A 17,629-nucleotide genomic window follows, 5' to 3' on the forward strand; every position below is an offset into this window, starting at 1 on the left:
GGCCGCGTGGTAAAAACTGGCCCAGCGCACACCAAAAAACGAGCCCACACTACCGCAGGACACTTTTTGCCATGGCTTAATAGAAGGACCCCTTAACCCTCCATTGCCCTAGGTACAAAACCTTAGAGTGTGAGCCCTCTAGGGACAAAGAATGTACCTGCATATAATTTGTACAGTGCTGCGTACGTCTTGTAGCGCTATAGAAATGATTAGTAGTAGAATTACCCCCTAGAAATCCTGGTGGAATCGATGACACTCTTGGTAAAGGTCATGCATTTGATATACTGCCTTTCTGTAGTACAACCAAAGCTATTTAGTACAGGTACTTTCTCTGACCTTAGTGAGCTCACAAGTCTGTCTGACAGGTTACACAAGAGACCTAGGATGTCAAGTGTTTGGGCAATGGCCACAGTAATAATGCTGGGCATTTGGATTATAGAGCCTTGTTTTAAGGCATAGGAAAGGTGGGTGCTAGAGAGAACTCTATGGGGATGTTATATGCTCATCTATCCAAGAGGATGGTGTACATGGAAGAAACCAAAAGAGGTGCTCTCACATTAAACGTGTGGAACACTACCAATATTTTGCCCAAACAAACTTTTTAATACTAAGTACATAAGTATTGCCATACTGGGAAAGACCAAAGGTCCATCAAGCCCAGCATCCTGTTTCCAACAGTGGCCAATCCAGGTCACAAATACCTGGCAAGATCCCCAAAAAGTACAAAACATTTTCTACTTCTTATCCCAGAAATAGTGGATTTTCCCCAAGTCTGCTTTAATAATGGTCTATGGACTTTTCCTTTAGGAAGCCGTCCAAACCTTTTTTTTTAAACTCCGCTAAGCTAACCGCCTTTACCACATTCTCTGGCAATGAATTCTAGAGTTTAATTACACGTTGAGTGAAGAAAGATTTTCTCCGATTCGTTTTAAATTTACTACATTGTAGCTTCATCGCATGCCCCCCCTAGTCCTAGTATTTTTGGAAAGCGCAGGCACTTCACATCTACCCGTTCCACTCCACTCATTATTTTATAGATCTCTATCATATCTAGTATCTAGTGGAGAAAACAGCCCTCAGTAGAAAACGTTCACCACTTTTCAGCAGTTTAATGTGGTCAGAACTTCTTTAATCGTTGGTCAAAAAAAAACTGCACTTCATGAAAACGTACGTTTAAAAAAAAACATGCTAGTGTCTCAACACTATCTATCTTTAGCGTTCAACAATAATAAATTCTTTCAAAGAGTGCTTCATCCAATAAATAATATACTTTCAGTATCCAAAACTACACAACTCATCTTATCTTCATTAAAACTATGTTCTCCCTGTTTCTCTGAGGCAGCTTCAGGGGATAACGTTAGACCTCTTCCATATCAAGTGGCAGTTAACATGAGCCATGAGGTAACTGCAGTTTTGGATACTGAATTTTTGACTATTCGTTTAATCTACTCAGTTCTCTGGTACTTTATTGTTGAATACAATCAATGAAGACAACATGAAGAACATCTCGCAGACCATCATACATTCTTGTTCGTATCTGGGATATATCCTTCACAGTGTGGACAGAATAAGTGGGAAGACTGGCTGGATCTTTTCTGCCATCATCTACTATGTTACATGCAGGGGCGTAGCTGCTATGGAGCCACGGGGGCCTGGGCCCCGTAGATTTGGCCCTGTACCCCCCTGCCAGTGACCCACTCAACCCCCCCTCCCGCCACCAACCTGCCACCTGCTACCTTTGCTGGCAGGGGACCCTAACCTCCGCCAGCCGAAGTCTTCTTCCTTTGTTTGGTTTCTGACTCTTACATCCTGCACGTACAATGTGCAGGACTTCACACTTGGACTCACAGAAACAGAACGAAGCCCTGCAGATCGCAATTTTGCTTGCTAAGTGCGAAAATATGCACACAAGACTATAGAATTATGGGGCGATGTCTATTTCTTCCTAGTAAAGTCTGTGTCACACACAGTGGCGTAGGAAGGGCAGGGCGGTGGGGGCGGTCCGCCCTGGGTGCACGCTGCTGGAGGGTGCAGAGAGCAGCCATGTGCCTATTGACTCCGCTGGTTCCCTGCTCCCTCTGCCCCGGAACAGGTTACTTCCTGTTCCGGGGGCAGAGGGAGCAGGGAGCCAGTGGAGCCGACAGGTGCGCAGCTGCTCTTTGCACCCTCCAGCAGCCAAGAATGCACCCGGGGGGGGGGGCTTGATGCGCCGGGGAGGGGGTGTCATTGCGTGGGGGCAGCTTGATGTGTCGGGGAGGGGGGTGTCATTGCACCGGGGGGGGGGAGATGTTGTGCTGCACCCTGGGGGGACAGACGCCACTGCACCCGGGGAGGGGGTGCGCAGTGGCGATCTTCCCCGGGTGGCAGCCGACCTAGGATCGCCACTGGTCACACACCATTTCAGGCAGGGCCCTGGGTGTTCCGGTTTCACCGTGCATGGACACTGCTTGGCCCACTACAGTTCCTGGGTATGACCATTCTTACTGTTTTAATTGATTTTGTCATTGGCAGGTCATTCCCAAGTAACTACTGGGACAAATTTGTGAAGAGAAAGGTAAGAGAGAGAGTGTATGTGTTTTTGTGTGGGTCTGTGGGTGGTATGCTGAAACTCTTTCTACAGTTCTGTCTTGTTTGGACTTTTGTATCACACTGGTACTCAAACATGAGTTCAAAGTCCTGTTTTCATTTCAGCCTGTCAAATGGTGGAATGCTCTTCCTCTGAATATTAGAACACTAATTCAATATAGACCATTTAGGAAAGCCCTTAAAACATATCTTGTTCAGCTGTTTAGTAAGTAATGATGTATTAATTTTGCTGATATGTATTTGTAGCTCTCTGGGAATGCCCAGACATGGGAAGCAACTTCTTGTCCTGGGATTTGTAGTATGGAATGTTGCTACTCTTTGAGATTCTGCATGGAATCTTGTCACTCTTTAGGATTCCAGAATCTTGCTATTCTTTGGGGTTCTACGTGGAATGTTGCCACGATTTGGGTTTCTGCCAGGTACTTGTGACCTGGCTTGGCCACTGTTTGGAAAACAGGATACTGGGCTAGATGGACCATTGGTCTGACCCAGTATGGCTACTCATGTTCTTATGTTCTCTTATTGTAAACCACATGGAGCGCTTGTGGGACTTTGCAGGGTATAACTGTCCATGTTCTTTGCACACACTGCAACCTGGCCTCAGTGGCGTAGCCATGGGTGGGCCTGAGTCCACCCACTTTGGACTCAGGCCCACCCAACATTCTAGCACCCTTGTTATGACTGGTGGGGATCCCCAAGCTCCACCAGCTGCAGAGGTCCTCCTGTGGCAAGAAAAACTCCCTTTTCTACTTTCTCCAGCCGGCATCACTATGTAGGTGCTACTTTCTCACTGGTCTACCCCTGCCACACATGCTCAGTTTTCACACAGGAGTGAAAACCGAGTATGCACAAGGGGAACGAGCAGTGGCAGTACATGCACAGTGCCACTGGCTGGAGCAAGAAGGAGAGGGAGCTGTTTTTGCCTCCGGAGGACCTCTGAAACTGGTGGGGCTTAGGAATCCTTCTTAGCTCAGGTATTTATGTTTTTTGTTGGCACCGGGGGGGGGGGGGGTGTAGAGACTATATACGTTTGCCCAGTGGCCTTCCCAAAATTTGAGAACTGGCTTTGAGGGAGGAAGTGACGGCACCGAACACGATGGCTGCCTAGGCAGAGAGCTCCAACTAACCTTTGAGCAAAAACAAGCACCACCGCGGCTGTTGCACTCAGAAAATATCTGAACAAGCATAGGAGTGCACTAGAAACGCTCCCCAATCATAATCAGATGAGTTCCCAGGCATCAAAGCCAGATTTGTCCAGGTTCGCATATGCGGAGCCTGCCGCATCATCCCACGCGGACGTCGGGGAAACGCGAGCGCCCGACCCTAAGGCACAGCGAGCCACCCAGAGTTCGCCGCTGTTATTCCTTTCTGGTGGATCCATAGAGCAGGACCTGGAGCCCCTACAAGAGATAAAGCAGTGGCTGCAGGAGATAAAGACGGACCTAAAAGCGGCGCACAACGATCTGGCCATCTTAGGGGCGGATCTGAGAGGTGAGATTGGGGCGCTGGGACACCGAGTGGAGGAGGCAGAAGAGCGACTTGAAGAGCATGCGGAGTCTGTCACCACGATAGCACAGCAGAGCAAGGAGGCACAGGCTGAGACACGTCAAATATGGGACAAGATCGAGGACCTGGAGAACTAAAGCCAACGCTGCAATATACGCTTTCGGGGCCTGCCCGACTCGCCATTATATTGTGATTGCGAGGCTGTGATACAAAAAATGGCAAGTGCATTGCTGGCAGAGGTGCAGATAACACTAGACCCCACAGAAATCCGCATAGAGCGAGCACATCAGTCCTTGGGGGCCCCAAGATCCAATAAGCCCCGTGATCTGATAGCCTGTTTTTCAGACTTCAAGATAAAAGAAAAGGTCATGCAAGCCTGGGACAGTTATCAAATTGAAATATACCAAGACTTAACAGCGTCTACGCTGAAACGACGGGCAGAACTCAAACACTTCACACATTTCCTGCGCTCCCAGGGAATTCGATACAGATGGGGTTACCCATTTGCCTTGAGATTCTATAAAGAAGGCAAGCTACACCAGATCCAGACGATTGCAGAGGCGGCAGGAATATTCCCAGAAGCAGCTGCCAGTAAAGAGAATGGCACAAACCGTTCCCCAACCTTACCAAAGGAGGCTCGCCCGCGCTGGCAGAGGGTCACGGCGGGAAAGGGCCACTTATATTGCCAGCAGTCAGACTCTGCTCTAAAATCTGCAAGCCCTAAGGCGAAAACATGAAAATAACTGTGATCATATTGGACATGATTCAATTAGACTGAGATTTGCTGGAGGCATAGGCCTCCTGTGAAGTTTGGAAGTCGCATTAGTATCGGTCCTGGTGACTTATGGAATGGGGACCCTAATTGCTGCTGGTGGATTAAAAGTTTGAAGTTTTGATTGACAGAAAGGTGGGAGTCACTTCCTTCTAGTGCACCCTCATGTTTGGGAAGGAGAGGTGCCAGATTAATGAAGGAGGGAAGGGAGGGGGTCCAGTTATGGGAAGGGCTGAGGGAGGGGGGGTTATATTGCTCTATTGGAAAGGTGGCAGCTCCTCAGATGTTTAGCATAATGTTGCAAGTTTTAATAATGTACGCTAACTGGGTTCATGTAAAAGATATGTCATGAGTGATATTACTTTTCTAATACTTAATGTTAAGGGATTAAATTCACCAGTAAAGTGTCGACTTCTCTTTAAAGAGATCCGACGCCTCCATGCAGATGTGACTTTTGCACAAGAAACGCATCTACTCCCAACTCATGAGCACCTGTGTGGGCATAGTAGATACTACCACCTTTATTTTGCCTCTAGTCACATGGAGAGAAAAAAAAGGGGGTCCTGATAGCTCTCTCCAGAAAATACCCTTGGCAGGTGAAACATATAGTCCGCGATAAGAGGGAGCACTATATTCTTGTGGTCTTACAGGTGGGAATAGAGACATTGTCCCTTCTAAATATATATGCCCCCAATGAGCGGCAGGGGGCCTTCTTTGAGGAATTGACAGGGCTCCTTTCCAGGCATGTGGAGGGCACTTTGCTGGTGGGAGGGGATTTCAATCTTACTTTACAACCACAGCTAGATAACTCCACAAGGGCTATAATATATTCCCGACAGGATATTCATAAGCTTCATAGCTTTATGGGGAAATGGCACCTACTAGATATTTGGCGTCGGCTGCACCCCCACACTCGCAATTACACGTACTGTTCTGCAGTTCATCACTCCCACTCTTGTATCGACCTGAGGTTGGGCCCCCCTAACCTATTGCTAAGCATGAAGGATATACAGATCCACCCTAAAACGTGGTCTGACCAAACTCCCCTTACCCTAGAGATGGAGCACAATGTGCTATCCCCCCGCAACCCCAGTGGCGGTTTGATGATGATCTCCTGGCTGATCCCCTAGTTATCTCATGCTTAGAGAAAGAGCTTAAAGACTATGTGAAATTCAATGATAACGGGGAGGTTAATTCTGTGATACTATGGGAAGGCCTAAAAGCAGTAATACGTGGGAGGGTTATAGCGCTGCGGACACATATACGCCGGCAGGCGAAGTCTCAATCCCAAGAACTACATACAGAGTTGGCCACTTTGACCAATCAAAGCCAACGGGGCTCATCTACTCCCCAGATCGAGGAACGCATCCATGCCGTCCAGTTGGAGCTCCGTGAGCTCCAGCTGGCAGAGATAGCAGAACACCTACAGAGAGTTAGGCAAACACATTTCGAATTTGGAAATAAACCATCCCGACTCCTGGCACATAAAATAAAAAAACAATACATCAGCAGTTTTATCTACATGATACTAGACGATACAGGGAAGAGATGCACGCAATTAGAAGAGATTCAGTTAGCCTTCTTAAATTTTTATAAGACGCTGTATTGCCCAGATGTCTCGCCCACGATACTGGAGGTTCAGGAATACCTAAAGGAAATACAACTCCCAAAAATAACAATCTCCCGGGGGAGGCATTGTCAGCGCCAATAACTCTAGATGAGGTCCTGGAGGCCATACAAGATATGCCCACAGGGAAAGCACCGGGACCAGACGGGTTTACTAATAAGTTTTATAAATGTTATCACCAACCTCTTGCCCCACTGATGGTTCGGGCTTTTGGTGAGCTGGAATGTCTGGTCGGGTCACTTATCAATAAAATACTCCTATTGTCTCAGTCTTGAAGGCCCAGTGTTGCTTTTTTTGTTTGTGCACTTTTTATGTATACTGTTTACCCTCTCTGCTCGGTTAGCGCTCAGGATGGGACATATCATGCAGTTTCATAAACAATGGGACAAATATGCCACATTTTTATTTATTTATTGTTTGCATTTGTATCCCACATTTTCCCACCTCTTTGCGGGCTCAGTGGAGATCCTGCTCTGGGATAGACCTTGATGCACCAAGATTAATGGTGCCACCCAGCTGAGACTTTTAGGTCATTGGATGATTTTCTAACTACAGAGGACTAACCATCTAGTGGAGTAATGTTTTGGGAATGAGGGAGGGGGAGGGGAGGAGGGAGATGATGGATTATACTATTACCGATATCATTGCAATTTGTATCATTTTGAATCCAAACTGTTCTTGTTTGTTGATGTGACTTTAAAATCTTTAATAAAAATATTCACCTGTGTCTGGCCTCCCTGTCCTCACTGAATACCCACATTCTACACCCACACATCCATTAAATCCCAAGATCTGTGCTTAATAATTACAAACTTATTAATTATAGCAAATGGGGGGGGGGGGGTGTGAACCTGGGAGGGGCTTGGGCGAATCAGGGGCCTGCAGTTACACACATGGGTTAAAGAACACGTGTAGTTTCAGGGTATAGAATCCATCTTTAGTGTACAGCATCCCAGTGCCGACCCCACTGTAACTTATCTCTGTTTTAGTCTGCTGCTCTGCACACACGTGTGTAGCTGGTTCCTTTTGGAGTCCCGTGTTCTGCATACTCACTGTAACCAGTTCCCATGGGAGCCCTAGATTCTCTAACCAGACTGTAACATGTCCCTGTTCCCTTTCCCAGGTGCTGGACAAGTACGGAGACATCTATGGCCGTGAGAGGATTGCTGAGCTGCTGGGGATGGACCTGGCCAGCCTGGAGATTACTTGCCAGACAGAGAAGAAGCCAGAGCCTGACAAATCCATGTTTGCTTGGTGAGGGTGGGCAGAGAGGCAGTGGGAGTCATCCAGGGAACATGAGAGCTATTTTAGCAGGAGGCCCTGATCCACTGCTCCCCTATCCCAGTTCCAGCTTATCTTTCAGGTCTGCTGAGTGGTACTTTATTTTTTCTTCTTCCCCACAGGATCACGGCCATTGATATCAAATACCAGATCTGGAAATTTGGAGTAATCTTTACTGACAATGTAAGTGAGAGGGATTTTGGGGAGTTACAGAACAGTCTGTTACACCGGGATACCTATTTGCCTCTGCATCTGGGTGTCTATCTGGTCTTCTAGTCCAGTCTGTTATGCCAGGTTTTCTCATCTGTCTCTTCTCACCAGTCCAGTCTGTTTTGGCAGGTTGTCTTTCTCTGTTCTTCCAATCCAGTCTGCTGTGCCAGGGTGTCTGTCTCTTCCCATCAGACCAATCTGTTGTGGCAGGTTGTTTCATCTCTTCTTTTTCCTGTCATTGTCTTTTACTGAGGTCATATGTCTTTCTCTTCTCTTTTAGTCCTTTCTGTATCTGGTCTGGTACACAGTCATGTCCTTCCTTGGACATTACAACAACTTCTTCTTTGCCGCTCACCTCCTTGATATTGCCATGGGCGTGAAGACCCTGCGCACCATTCTGTCCTCTGTCACACACAACGGCAAACAGGTACAGAGCCCTTAGCATCTCTGTTCGTGGTGTGCATGGAAGACAACATGTCACTGCCTCTTTATTACTTACAGAAAGACAGTGAGAAGGGGATGAGCAGCATCTGTCTGGCCTGTACCCACTTTATGTAGGAGCGATGGCAATTGGCCACCCTGTTTTAAAGAAAACATTTTCATAGTGCCAGTGATAGGGACCATTCTGGGGGAAGTGTCAGGAAGTGTGAGCTTGAGAAGATGCAAATTTTGTGCTCAATCTCTCATGCCTTTGCTCGCTTCTCTTCTCTCACACATTTCTCCCCTCCCGCTCCCCCAGCTGATGATGACAGTCGGCTTGCTGGCTGTGGTGGTTTATTTGTACACCGTTGTAGCCTTCAACTTCTTCAGGAAGTTCTACAACAAGAGCGAAGATGAGGATGAGCCAGATATGAAGTGTGATGACATGATGACGGTGAGTCTTCCTGCAGTGGAGAACATTTCTGTCCCAACCTTTCCTGTCATTGTCACAGCCCCACACATGAGCTTTCACTTCTGTTCCAAACTGTGCTGCCAGTGTCCCAGTCCCTGTCTCAGGTTCAATCATATTCCCAAGCCTTCTCCTCAATATACCAACGTCTATGATCTGTAAATCTGTTCTGCCTGAACTAGTGCCGTCTTAGTCCTAACCCACGAGTTGAAATATTCTGCTGGTTCCAACTGAACCTTTCTCATTAGCCCAGTAACGTACAAGATGAGGCAAAAATAAAGGAGGGTTAAGAGGGATGTGCTGTGCTGCAGCTGTGAAATGAGGGGCAATACACTCGTAGAAAAATGAAGGCAGATAAAGACTATCCAGTCTGTCCATCCATGCCATCTACTATCCCTTCCTCTCCCTTAGAAATCCTATGTACTTATCCCAAGCTTGCTTGAATTCGGATAGTTTTCATCTCCACCACCTCCACTGGGAGGCTATTCCACAAATTCACCACCCTTTCCCTGAAGGATTTCCTCCTATACCCCCTCATTCCAGAGCTTCCTTTCCATCATAGGCGCCGACTCCGTGGGAGCTGTGGGTGCTCGAGCACCCCCAATATTTCACCCACTGGAAGTTCGTTCCCTCCTTCCCTCCCTCCCATCGAGTTCCAGGTCCCCTCCCTCCGAATTTTAAAAGTCATCTGTTTTACCTAGGGTTACCATATGTCTGGATTTACCCGGACATGTCCTCTTTTTGAGGACATGTCCGGGCAGCCGGGCGGGTTTTGCCAATCTGTCCGTTTGTCTGGATTTCTAGACAAACGGGCAGGCCCGCCTGTCCATTTGTCCAGAAATCCGGACAAATGGGCAGATTGCTAGCCTCCCCTCCCCTTACTTACTACTGCCCTGGTGGTCTAGTGACCTCTTCCGCCTTCGGGGCAGGAAAGAGCCCTGCATGCATCCTTCCTGTTCGTGATCTCAGCGCCCTGGAATTGGGTGGCAGGGAGGGAGGGAGGGGACCCTGGAACTCGGAGGGAGGAGGGACTGGAACTTGGAGGGGGGGAGGGAGGGGGGCCTGGAACTCGGAGGGAGGTGGAGGGGGGACAGGGAGGGAGGGAGGGGAAGAGGGAGGGGGAGGGGGGAATGCACCAGCTGTAAAAAAAAAAAATTCAGCACCCCCAATCATTTTGAAAAGTTGGCTCCTATGCTTTCCATTGAAATAGACTTGCCTTCTGTGCATTTGTGCCACTGAGGTATTTAAATATCTCTATCATATCTTCTGTCTCCCATCTTTCTTTCAAAATATACATATTGAGATCTTTAAGTCTGTCCCCATACGCTTTATGATGAAGACCACTGACCATTTTAGTAGCCACCCTCTGGACTGACTGCATCCTGTTTATGACCTTTTGAAGGTGCAGTCTCCAGAATTACACACAGTACTCTAAATGGGGTCTCAACAGAGTCTTATACAGGGGTATTATCACCGCCTTTTTTCCTACTGGCCATTCCTCTCCCTATGCACCCAAACATCATTCTAGCTTTCCCCATTGCTTTTTCTACCTGTTTGGCCACCTTAAGATCATCATATACGATCACACCCAAGTTCCATTCCTCTCTTGTACGCAAAAGGTCTTCACCCCCTAAATGGAAAGCCAAAATATGAAAGTGCAAAACCATTAAGAGAAAAACTGCACTGGTTTCCACTCAAGGAACGCGTCACTTTTAAAGTATGCACATTAGTCCACAAAATCGTTCACGGTGAAGCCCCAGCCTACATGTCAGAGTTGATAGACTTACCACCCAGAAATGCCAAAAGATCATCTCGAACCTTCCTTAACCTCCACTTCCCCAATAGCAAAGGCGTGAAATACAAAAAGTTACACGCGTCAACCTTTTCTCACAAGAGCACGCAGTTTTGGAATACACTACCGCGCAACCTAAGAACAACCTACGAGCAAGCTTCCTTCCGCAGATTATTGAAGACCCATCTTTTCGAACAAGTCTACGGAAAAAAACAAAACACATAAAGTCCATACTTACTGTTCACTAATGCATCGTACATTCATCTCGGAACTCCCATTCCCGTATTATCACATCACTCATACCTTTACACACAGAAAGTTATATACCATATGACTTCATGTCTTTTTATCGCCCCTTAGCTCCCATTGCTTCCTTCCAAAGTTGCAATGCCTATGTTCCATTATCACATCCCTTAACGACACCTCAATTGTTTCGTTTAACCCTGCTTAATATAATCCCTATCTGTAATAAATTGTATTTCCAACATTCAACTCATATTGTAAGCCACACTGAACCCGCAAAAAGGTGGGAAAATGTGGGATACAAATGCAATAAATAAAAAATAAATAAAAAACTGTACTGCTCACATGTGTTTTTGCAGCCAAATACATGACCCTACAGTTTTTACCTTTAAATCTTAACCACCAAATTCTGGACCATTCTTTAAGTTTCGCTAGGTCCCCCCCTTGTGTTATCCACACCATCAGGACGTCTACCCTATTGCAGATTTTGGTATCATCCACAAAGAAGCAAACCTTACTAGACAACCCTTCAGCAGTGTCGCTTACAAAAATGTTAAAAAGAGCCACCCCGAGAATTGAACCTTGTGACACACCACTGGTAACATCCTTTTCCTCAGAGTGAGCTCCATTTACCACTACCGTCCGTCACCTTCCACTCGACTACAGAAATTTACACAAAGCCAGAACAACAATTTTTATGTGCAGAATATATATTTTAAATCACACGCGTCAGTTCCCACTCAATCACTACTCATATCGTCCAATATTTCTTCCACCGTATACTCCAATGTTATTAATAATATACAATGCTGGGTTATACAAGATATGTAATAACTGTACTTTAAATTGTTAATATACAAATCTCAAACAGTTATAATCAATGTTCTTTATTCTTAATACACAATGTACCATATATATTTCCTCAGATTATCAAATATCCTACATACGTACTCATTCAGCCTACATTCATACAACTTCACACATTGATCATTCGGGATCACAAAGACTCTTATGGATGAACTTATCAAGTTGTTGCAGAATCTGACTTGAGTGCTAAACCACGGATTGGGAACTATAAGTGAGATGTTAGAACCAATGGGCTTGGGAGGATAGTTAGTGAGTACTTGTATTAGTTAGTGTTCTCAGTGAGTATAAGTGTTTGAGATTTGTATATTGCCAATGTTATTAATAGTACACCTTATATCACAATTGTAAGCTCTCTGGTGTCCTCGGCGGTGCCTATTGCTACATCAATTTAATAGCAATAAAATCGGCACACACCTCCTCATTCATTGGCATTCATACATCTTATATGCATAACCCAATATTTCCATATTGAAGTGTATGTGCATGCAACACCCCTCCAGGTCCTGGTGCAATCTCTGTACAAAATATCAATTCTACTGTTAATGCACGCCCAATACACTAGAATGTGTGCGTGTTTCCATGACAGTTGGCATGCTGTCCCCTGTTTCCACTCATTTTTTGCATGCATATAATTTGCATATCATTTATTTACTACATCGGGCGTTAAGAATGTTTTTTACATGTGTATTTGGACACTGTGCATTTCAGCTGTGTGCTGATTACATCAACCCCTATGATGGGTACATAAGCACCACAAGGTTCACCTAGTCTACCCCTCTATTCCAGCTAATCCACTAGCTTCTCCCTCACCCTTAGGGATTCTTTCTTTTGACCTTGAGTCAGGCCCTCTTCCAGTCTAACCTGTTTCAGTAAGTGCTTTGTGTTGCCTTTCCTCTCCCAGTGCTACCTCTTCCACATGTACGTGGGTGTCCGTGCAGGTGGTGGTATTGGAGATGAGATTGAAGACCCGGCAGGTGATGAATATGAACTTTACCGCGTCGTGTTTGACATCACCTTCTTCTTCTTTGTCATCGTTATTCTGCTGGCTATTATTCAGGGTAAGCAATGAAAAGGTGGAAAGAGAAGGATAAGAGACGTACTGGAAAGAGGGGGTCAAGGACTGGGGAAGGAGTGATTTTGAATTTCTCTTAGAGGCAGAATGAGGGGTGGCATCATGGACTTGTTATGGGTATGCACTAAAGAGTACGTATTTGCAGTGCGTTTTTTCTAGCAAAAAAGGTGCCGGTGCTCAAATGCCAGGCCACACTTAAGGGTAATCACTGAGGAACGAACCCCACAATAGCCATGCCCCCTGCAACCAGTCACAGAATCTATGACAAGGCAGAATTGGTGTGTAGAGCCTGATCTCTTTCATTAAAACTTGGGGGCCATGGGTCAATTTTAGCAGACAATGGAAAAGGTGCCGATACTCAGTACCTCCAAGTACCCCCTCAAAAAAAGCCCTGCGTATTTGTGACCTGTGAGCACTGTTCCCTCTAAACTGAGTGAGTGTCTTCCAACTACATTGCTACCAGTAGGGGATGGTGCTTCAATATTGTGTTTTCAGTCTCTAGCGACAGGCAGGTTACATTACATTACACTACACATTAATCTTGTATTCCGCAAAAGCCTTCGCAGTTCTATGCGGATTAGAGAAAAACAAGAGACCGAGACAAATTCAGCACAGTTAACTATGACAACCTACATATTTTTTTAAAAAAAGAAATGCTTTTAATTGTTTTCTAAAGATTAAATAGTCCCTTGATGACCGAATTTTAGTGGGGAGAGAGTTCCAGACCGAAGCAGCCTGTCTCACTATTGAAAATGTGATAGTGAAACAGCACCCCCCCACCCCCACACTGGCAGGACTCCCACTCAGCTTAGAGGGAACAGTGCCTTTGAGGACTGTTGACGACAACTCAGTTTTCGGCCGTTCTGTCATGGGTCAATCATGTAATTATTTGTGTTTCACTCCCAGGTCTGATCATTGATGCATTTGGTGAGCTGAGAGACCAACAGGAGCAAGTGAAAGAAGATATGGAGGTAAATAAAAAGTGGTAGGGAATGAATAGTTGTTGTATGCTGCCTTCATTTAACTTTTGATATAGACAGTGGTCTATGAACAATAAGGTCGATATAAAAAAATGATTTAACCGGGCAGGAGAGGCTCCTGCCCAGTTAAATTGCACTCACTGACCCTCTTAATCGGAAAATGCCCCTGAATATGTGCTCTGACTGTGGCGGCACTCTCTGGGTAATGCCGGTATGGACCTGGAAGTTGTCTGAATATTGCTGATATTCCGGGCTTTTGGCCAGAAGCAATAGCTATCCAGGCATGTAAGATAACACAAATATCAGTCCTGATGTTGATAGTTATGTGGTACTAGCACTGAGGCACCCGGATGACTTTTGGCAGCCAGGCATGACCTGGCTGTTCAGTGCCGGGATTAGGCCCAGCATTGATTAGTCTAATTTTAAGGTTTTATAGACCGCTTAATCCCTAAGTAGTTCTGAGCAGTTTAACAATTAGAAGTGCCAGTATTACAAAGACGATAAATAATATCCGGCTCAAATTCAGCCCACGGTTGTCAGCGCCTTAAAAATAGCTGACCAACACCAGTTGAATATCAAGCCCAATATAAAGAAATAAAACAGGCATTTTATAATTAGGCTATCTCACATGATCCCTTTCTGCAGATCCTTTAAGAGAGTATGTTTTGAGGGTGGATGATATCCTTCCAGCACAGGCAAATGGGCTGACTCTCTCTTCCTCCCCGTTCCCACACATTTCTTTTCCACAGACCAAGTGCTTCATCTGTGGCATCGGGAGCGATTATTTTGACACCACGCCACATGGGTTTGAAACGCACACACTGGAAGAGCATAACTTGGCCAACTACATGTGAGTAGTGGACACCAAATGCATGCATGACCTCACTGTGCAATGGGTGGAGGTTTGTGGTTGGTGGAGAGATGGGCTGGGCTGAGCTGCTGAGCCTTAAGATTGGTGGAGATGAGCTATGAGCCTTGTTAATAGGTGTGGAGCTGAACTAGGCTGGGTATCTGAACCATGAAATGGGTGGAGGGGTGTGTTAGGTTTCTGAACCTCATGATTGATGAGTGGAGGAGTGGCCTAGTGGTTAGGGTGGTGGACTTTGGTCCTGAGGAACTGAGTTCAATTCCCGGCACAGGCAGCTCCTTGTGACTTTGGGCAAGTCACTTAACCCTCCATTGCCTGCTGCATTAAGCCTGCCATGAGTAGGAAAGTGCGGTGTACAAATGTAACAAAAATAAATAAATAAAATAAACCGGGTTGCCTAGGATAGGAGCTCTTGATGTGTAGTTGATGGAGAGGTAGACTGGGCTGTGGAGTCTGACCTCTGATTGGTGGAGAGGTGGGCTGGATTTGGAACATCGTCAGTACGTGAGAGGTGGACTGTCCGGGGGTATAGTAATCTTTTATCTTTTCATGGCAGAAAGCTCAGCAGAGCAATAAAGCCTTACTCTCTATCACAACCAAGGAACAAAACATATTTTCTTTCCTCTTCCAGGTTCTTTTTGATGTATCTAATCAATAAGGATGAGACTGAGCATACAGGACAGGTAAGGGGTGAGGGGCTGTTCTCTCTCTTTCTGCACAGATGCACCTTTCCCTTAAACCTACCATAGGTAATCATCTATCTGCTCTAAATGGCACTGACCATTTTCTGTAGCCCGTGCAATTTGGAATGGCAATAAGTTTCTGATTGAATTAAAATTACATTTCAGGAGTCCTATGTCTGGAAGATGTACCAAGAACGATGCTGGGACTTCTTCCCGGTGGGTGATTGTTTCCGAAAGCAGTATGAGGATCAGCTGAGCTAGGGACCAGTGCTGAAGGCACTCTGGAGAACACCTTCAAGACATCAGGACATCCACCATCTCTTCTGATGTGCAAGCACCAGCTGCAGTTCTCCCATGGCAACCCTTTCTGCTAAGACTCTCCCTACCCCTTCTGGACCGAATGGATATTCTTGGACCTTTCTGCCATTGCCTGAACCTTTGGAGTGGGGAAGGGGAATGATATTCATTTCCACCACCTGTGTGCCCCCGAGGTCACTTCTGTGGTACAGCTTCTTCCCCCACAGCATTACCAAACACAGCTCCAGTACTGGGAGGTCAGGTGCAATATCTCCAAAATCTCCAAAATATCTGGTATAATTCTTTAAAAAAATTAAAAAAAAGAAAAATTGTTTTAAAATGCTGCTTAAAAATGAATGAAAATAAAAAACAAACAAACAAAAGAAGCTTTGGACAGAAGAAATGGTTACGGAAGATGATGGGAATGTGTTTTGGGAAGTGAGGGTGACACCACAGAGAGCCAACATTGACTGATGTTTAATGAGGAAAGAAGACGTACACTTCCTTTGGGGTAACTCTATTGTCCACCCCAGGGCAAAAATCCTCTTGGATTTTTAACTGGATGGGTCCAATGAGACCCAGAGCTAAAGTGCCTTTTACTGTTGCCCCATGACACCTTGGGGAAATGAACGTGTGGTGGAGATAGGTTTAGGGCTGTCCCCTCTTCTCCCTCTCCAGCTATGTTTTACAAATTCTGCTTCTGATTCAATTCCTGCCCTGTACACTTGTCACAGCTGTAAGACATCCGAGTGTGGGAGTGGGAGGTGGGGAGGGGAAGATGAAGTACAGACATCCCACTCCCAGAACATGGTACCTCTGTCTTACTGCTGACAGCCTTTGCAAACTGACTGTCCCTGTTCAGCCTTTTTCTTTTCACAGCGGTAAAGTCTGTTAATGAAGATTGCTGAATACATCTAACTCATTCCTTTCGGCATGCTGATGATGGGGTGTCAGAGCCACAAGGCTGTGCTTACTGGCCATAGCTCCTTGATGTAGGAAGAAAACACTTACTAGGGTGTACAAGCCTAGAGCTGAAAGATTTAATTCCAGGACATGAGTGCTTTGTGCCAAATCTCTCCAGGAGTACAAGCAATAACTCTTGCTTCTGAAGTATCTGCCTATGTTAGTCTTTCCTACCTGAGCCAGAATCTCCCCCTTTCAGACTCACTCTCCCTGCCACACGCTGTAAGTTTCCGTAAGGGGGGGGAGAGGATGAGGAATTAGGGAAGCTCTGTCTGAAAGTCAAGAAAAACAGCCATAGTGGCATTAAGTGTTCCTCTTACCTCCAGGAGGAGTGAGGCAGGAGAGGGGTGGTGGAAGTTTGGGACCTCCTTGCCGCAGGGTAGAAATGACTGTTGCTTAGTTTGTCATTGGGCTCCAAGATAGTGCATGTACAAGAAAATATATTAGAGCAGTGTAGCTGCTGTTATCATAGAGTGAGATCACCTAAGGCCACAAAAAAGATCATGAGAGGAATCAGAAGGTGCCAGGCCTCGATGCATCTCTTTTCTATCTCTATATAACTTTTGAGCAATAACCATGCACTCACTAAATATGAGGGATGCCGTGGAGTGGGAGCAGGTCACCGGCCTGTAGGTGGTAGACTTACACGCCATACTCCTTCTCCTAGAACCATTCCAATGTAGCTGAAACTGGATAATATGACTTTAAAATAAAAATCTGTAACTCCAATACCAGATGTCGGTGTACATGTTGGTTTTATTTTTCTGAGCCAGTCGTCATATTTCATCAGTTTCTTCTGAACAATTCTTACTCAGCTTAGTGTGGTCCTTTCAACTCTTTGACGCCACGTCTGTCTTGGCCTTCCTTGCCTCTGAGCAACATACAAATCCAATGCACACCCCACCCCTAAGCAATGTACAAACCCAATTCACACTCCACTCCTGAGCAACATACCAACCCAATGCACACCCCGCCTCTAAGCAACATACCAAC

The 17,629-nt window shown here is 45.9% G+C and overlaps 1 protein-coding gene across 7 annotated transcripts in view; it reads left to right on the forward strand.

The window, feature by feature from the left end:
- Window positions 1-17,372, forward strand: part of RYR1 (ryanodine receptor 1) — a 246,068-nt gene extending 228,696 nt beyond the window's left edge. For all 7 annotated transcript variants that reach the window (XM_030218373.1, XM_030218376.1, XM_030218375.1 and 4 more), the window contains 10 exons: window positions 2,512-2,554; window positions 7,615-7,745; window positions 7,895-7,955; window positions 8,263-8,409; window positions 8,722-8,856; window positions 12,675-12,831; window positions 13,752-13,816; window positions 14,575-14,675; window positions 15,325-15,376; window positions 15,542-17,372. In XM_030218373.1, the coding sequence (XP_030074233.1) occupies window positions 2,512-2,554; window positions 7,615-7,745; window positions 7,895-7,955; window positions 8,263-8,409; window positions 8,722-8,856; window positions 12,675-12,831; window positions 13,752-13,816; window positions 14,575-14,675; window positions 15,325-15,376; window positions 15,542-15,637 (988 nt within the window). In that variant the 3' untranslated portion in view covers window positions 15,638-17,372. The remainder of the gene's footprint in view (window positions 1-2,511; window positions 2,555-7,614; window positions 7,746-7,894; window positions 7,956-8,262; window positions 8,410-8,721; window positions 8,857-12,674; window positions 12,832-13,751; window positions 13,817-14,574; window positions 14,676-15,324; window positions 15,377-15,541) is intronic.
- Window positions 17,373-17,629: the final 257 nt, after the last annotated feature.

Source organism: Microcaecilia unicolor, chromosome 11, assembly GCF_901765095.1.
Source record: "Microcaecilia unicolor chromosome 11, aMicUni1.1, whole genome shotgun sequence".
In the NCBI taxonomy this organism is placed as follows: Eukaryota; Metazoa; Chordata; class Amphibia; order Gymnophiona; family Siphonopidae; genus Microcaecilia; species Microcaecilia unicolor.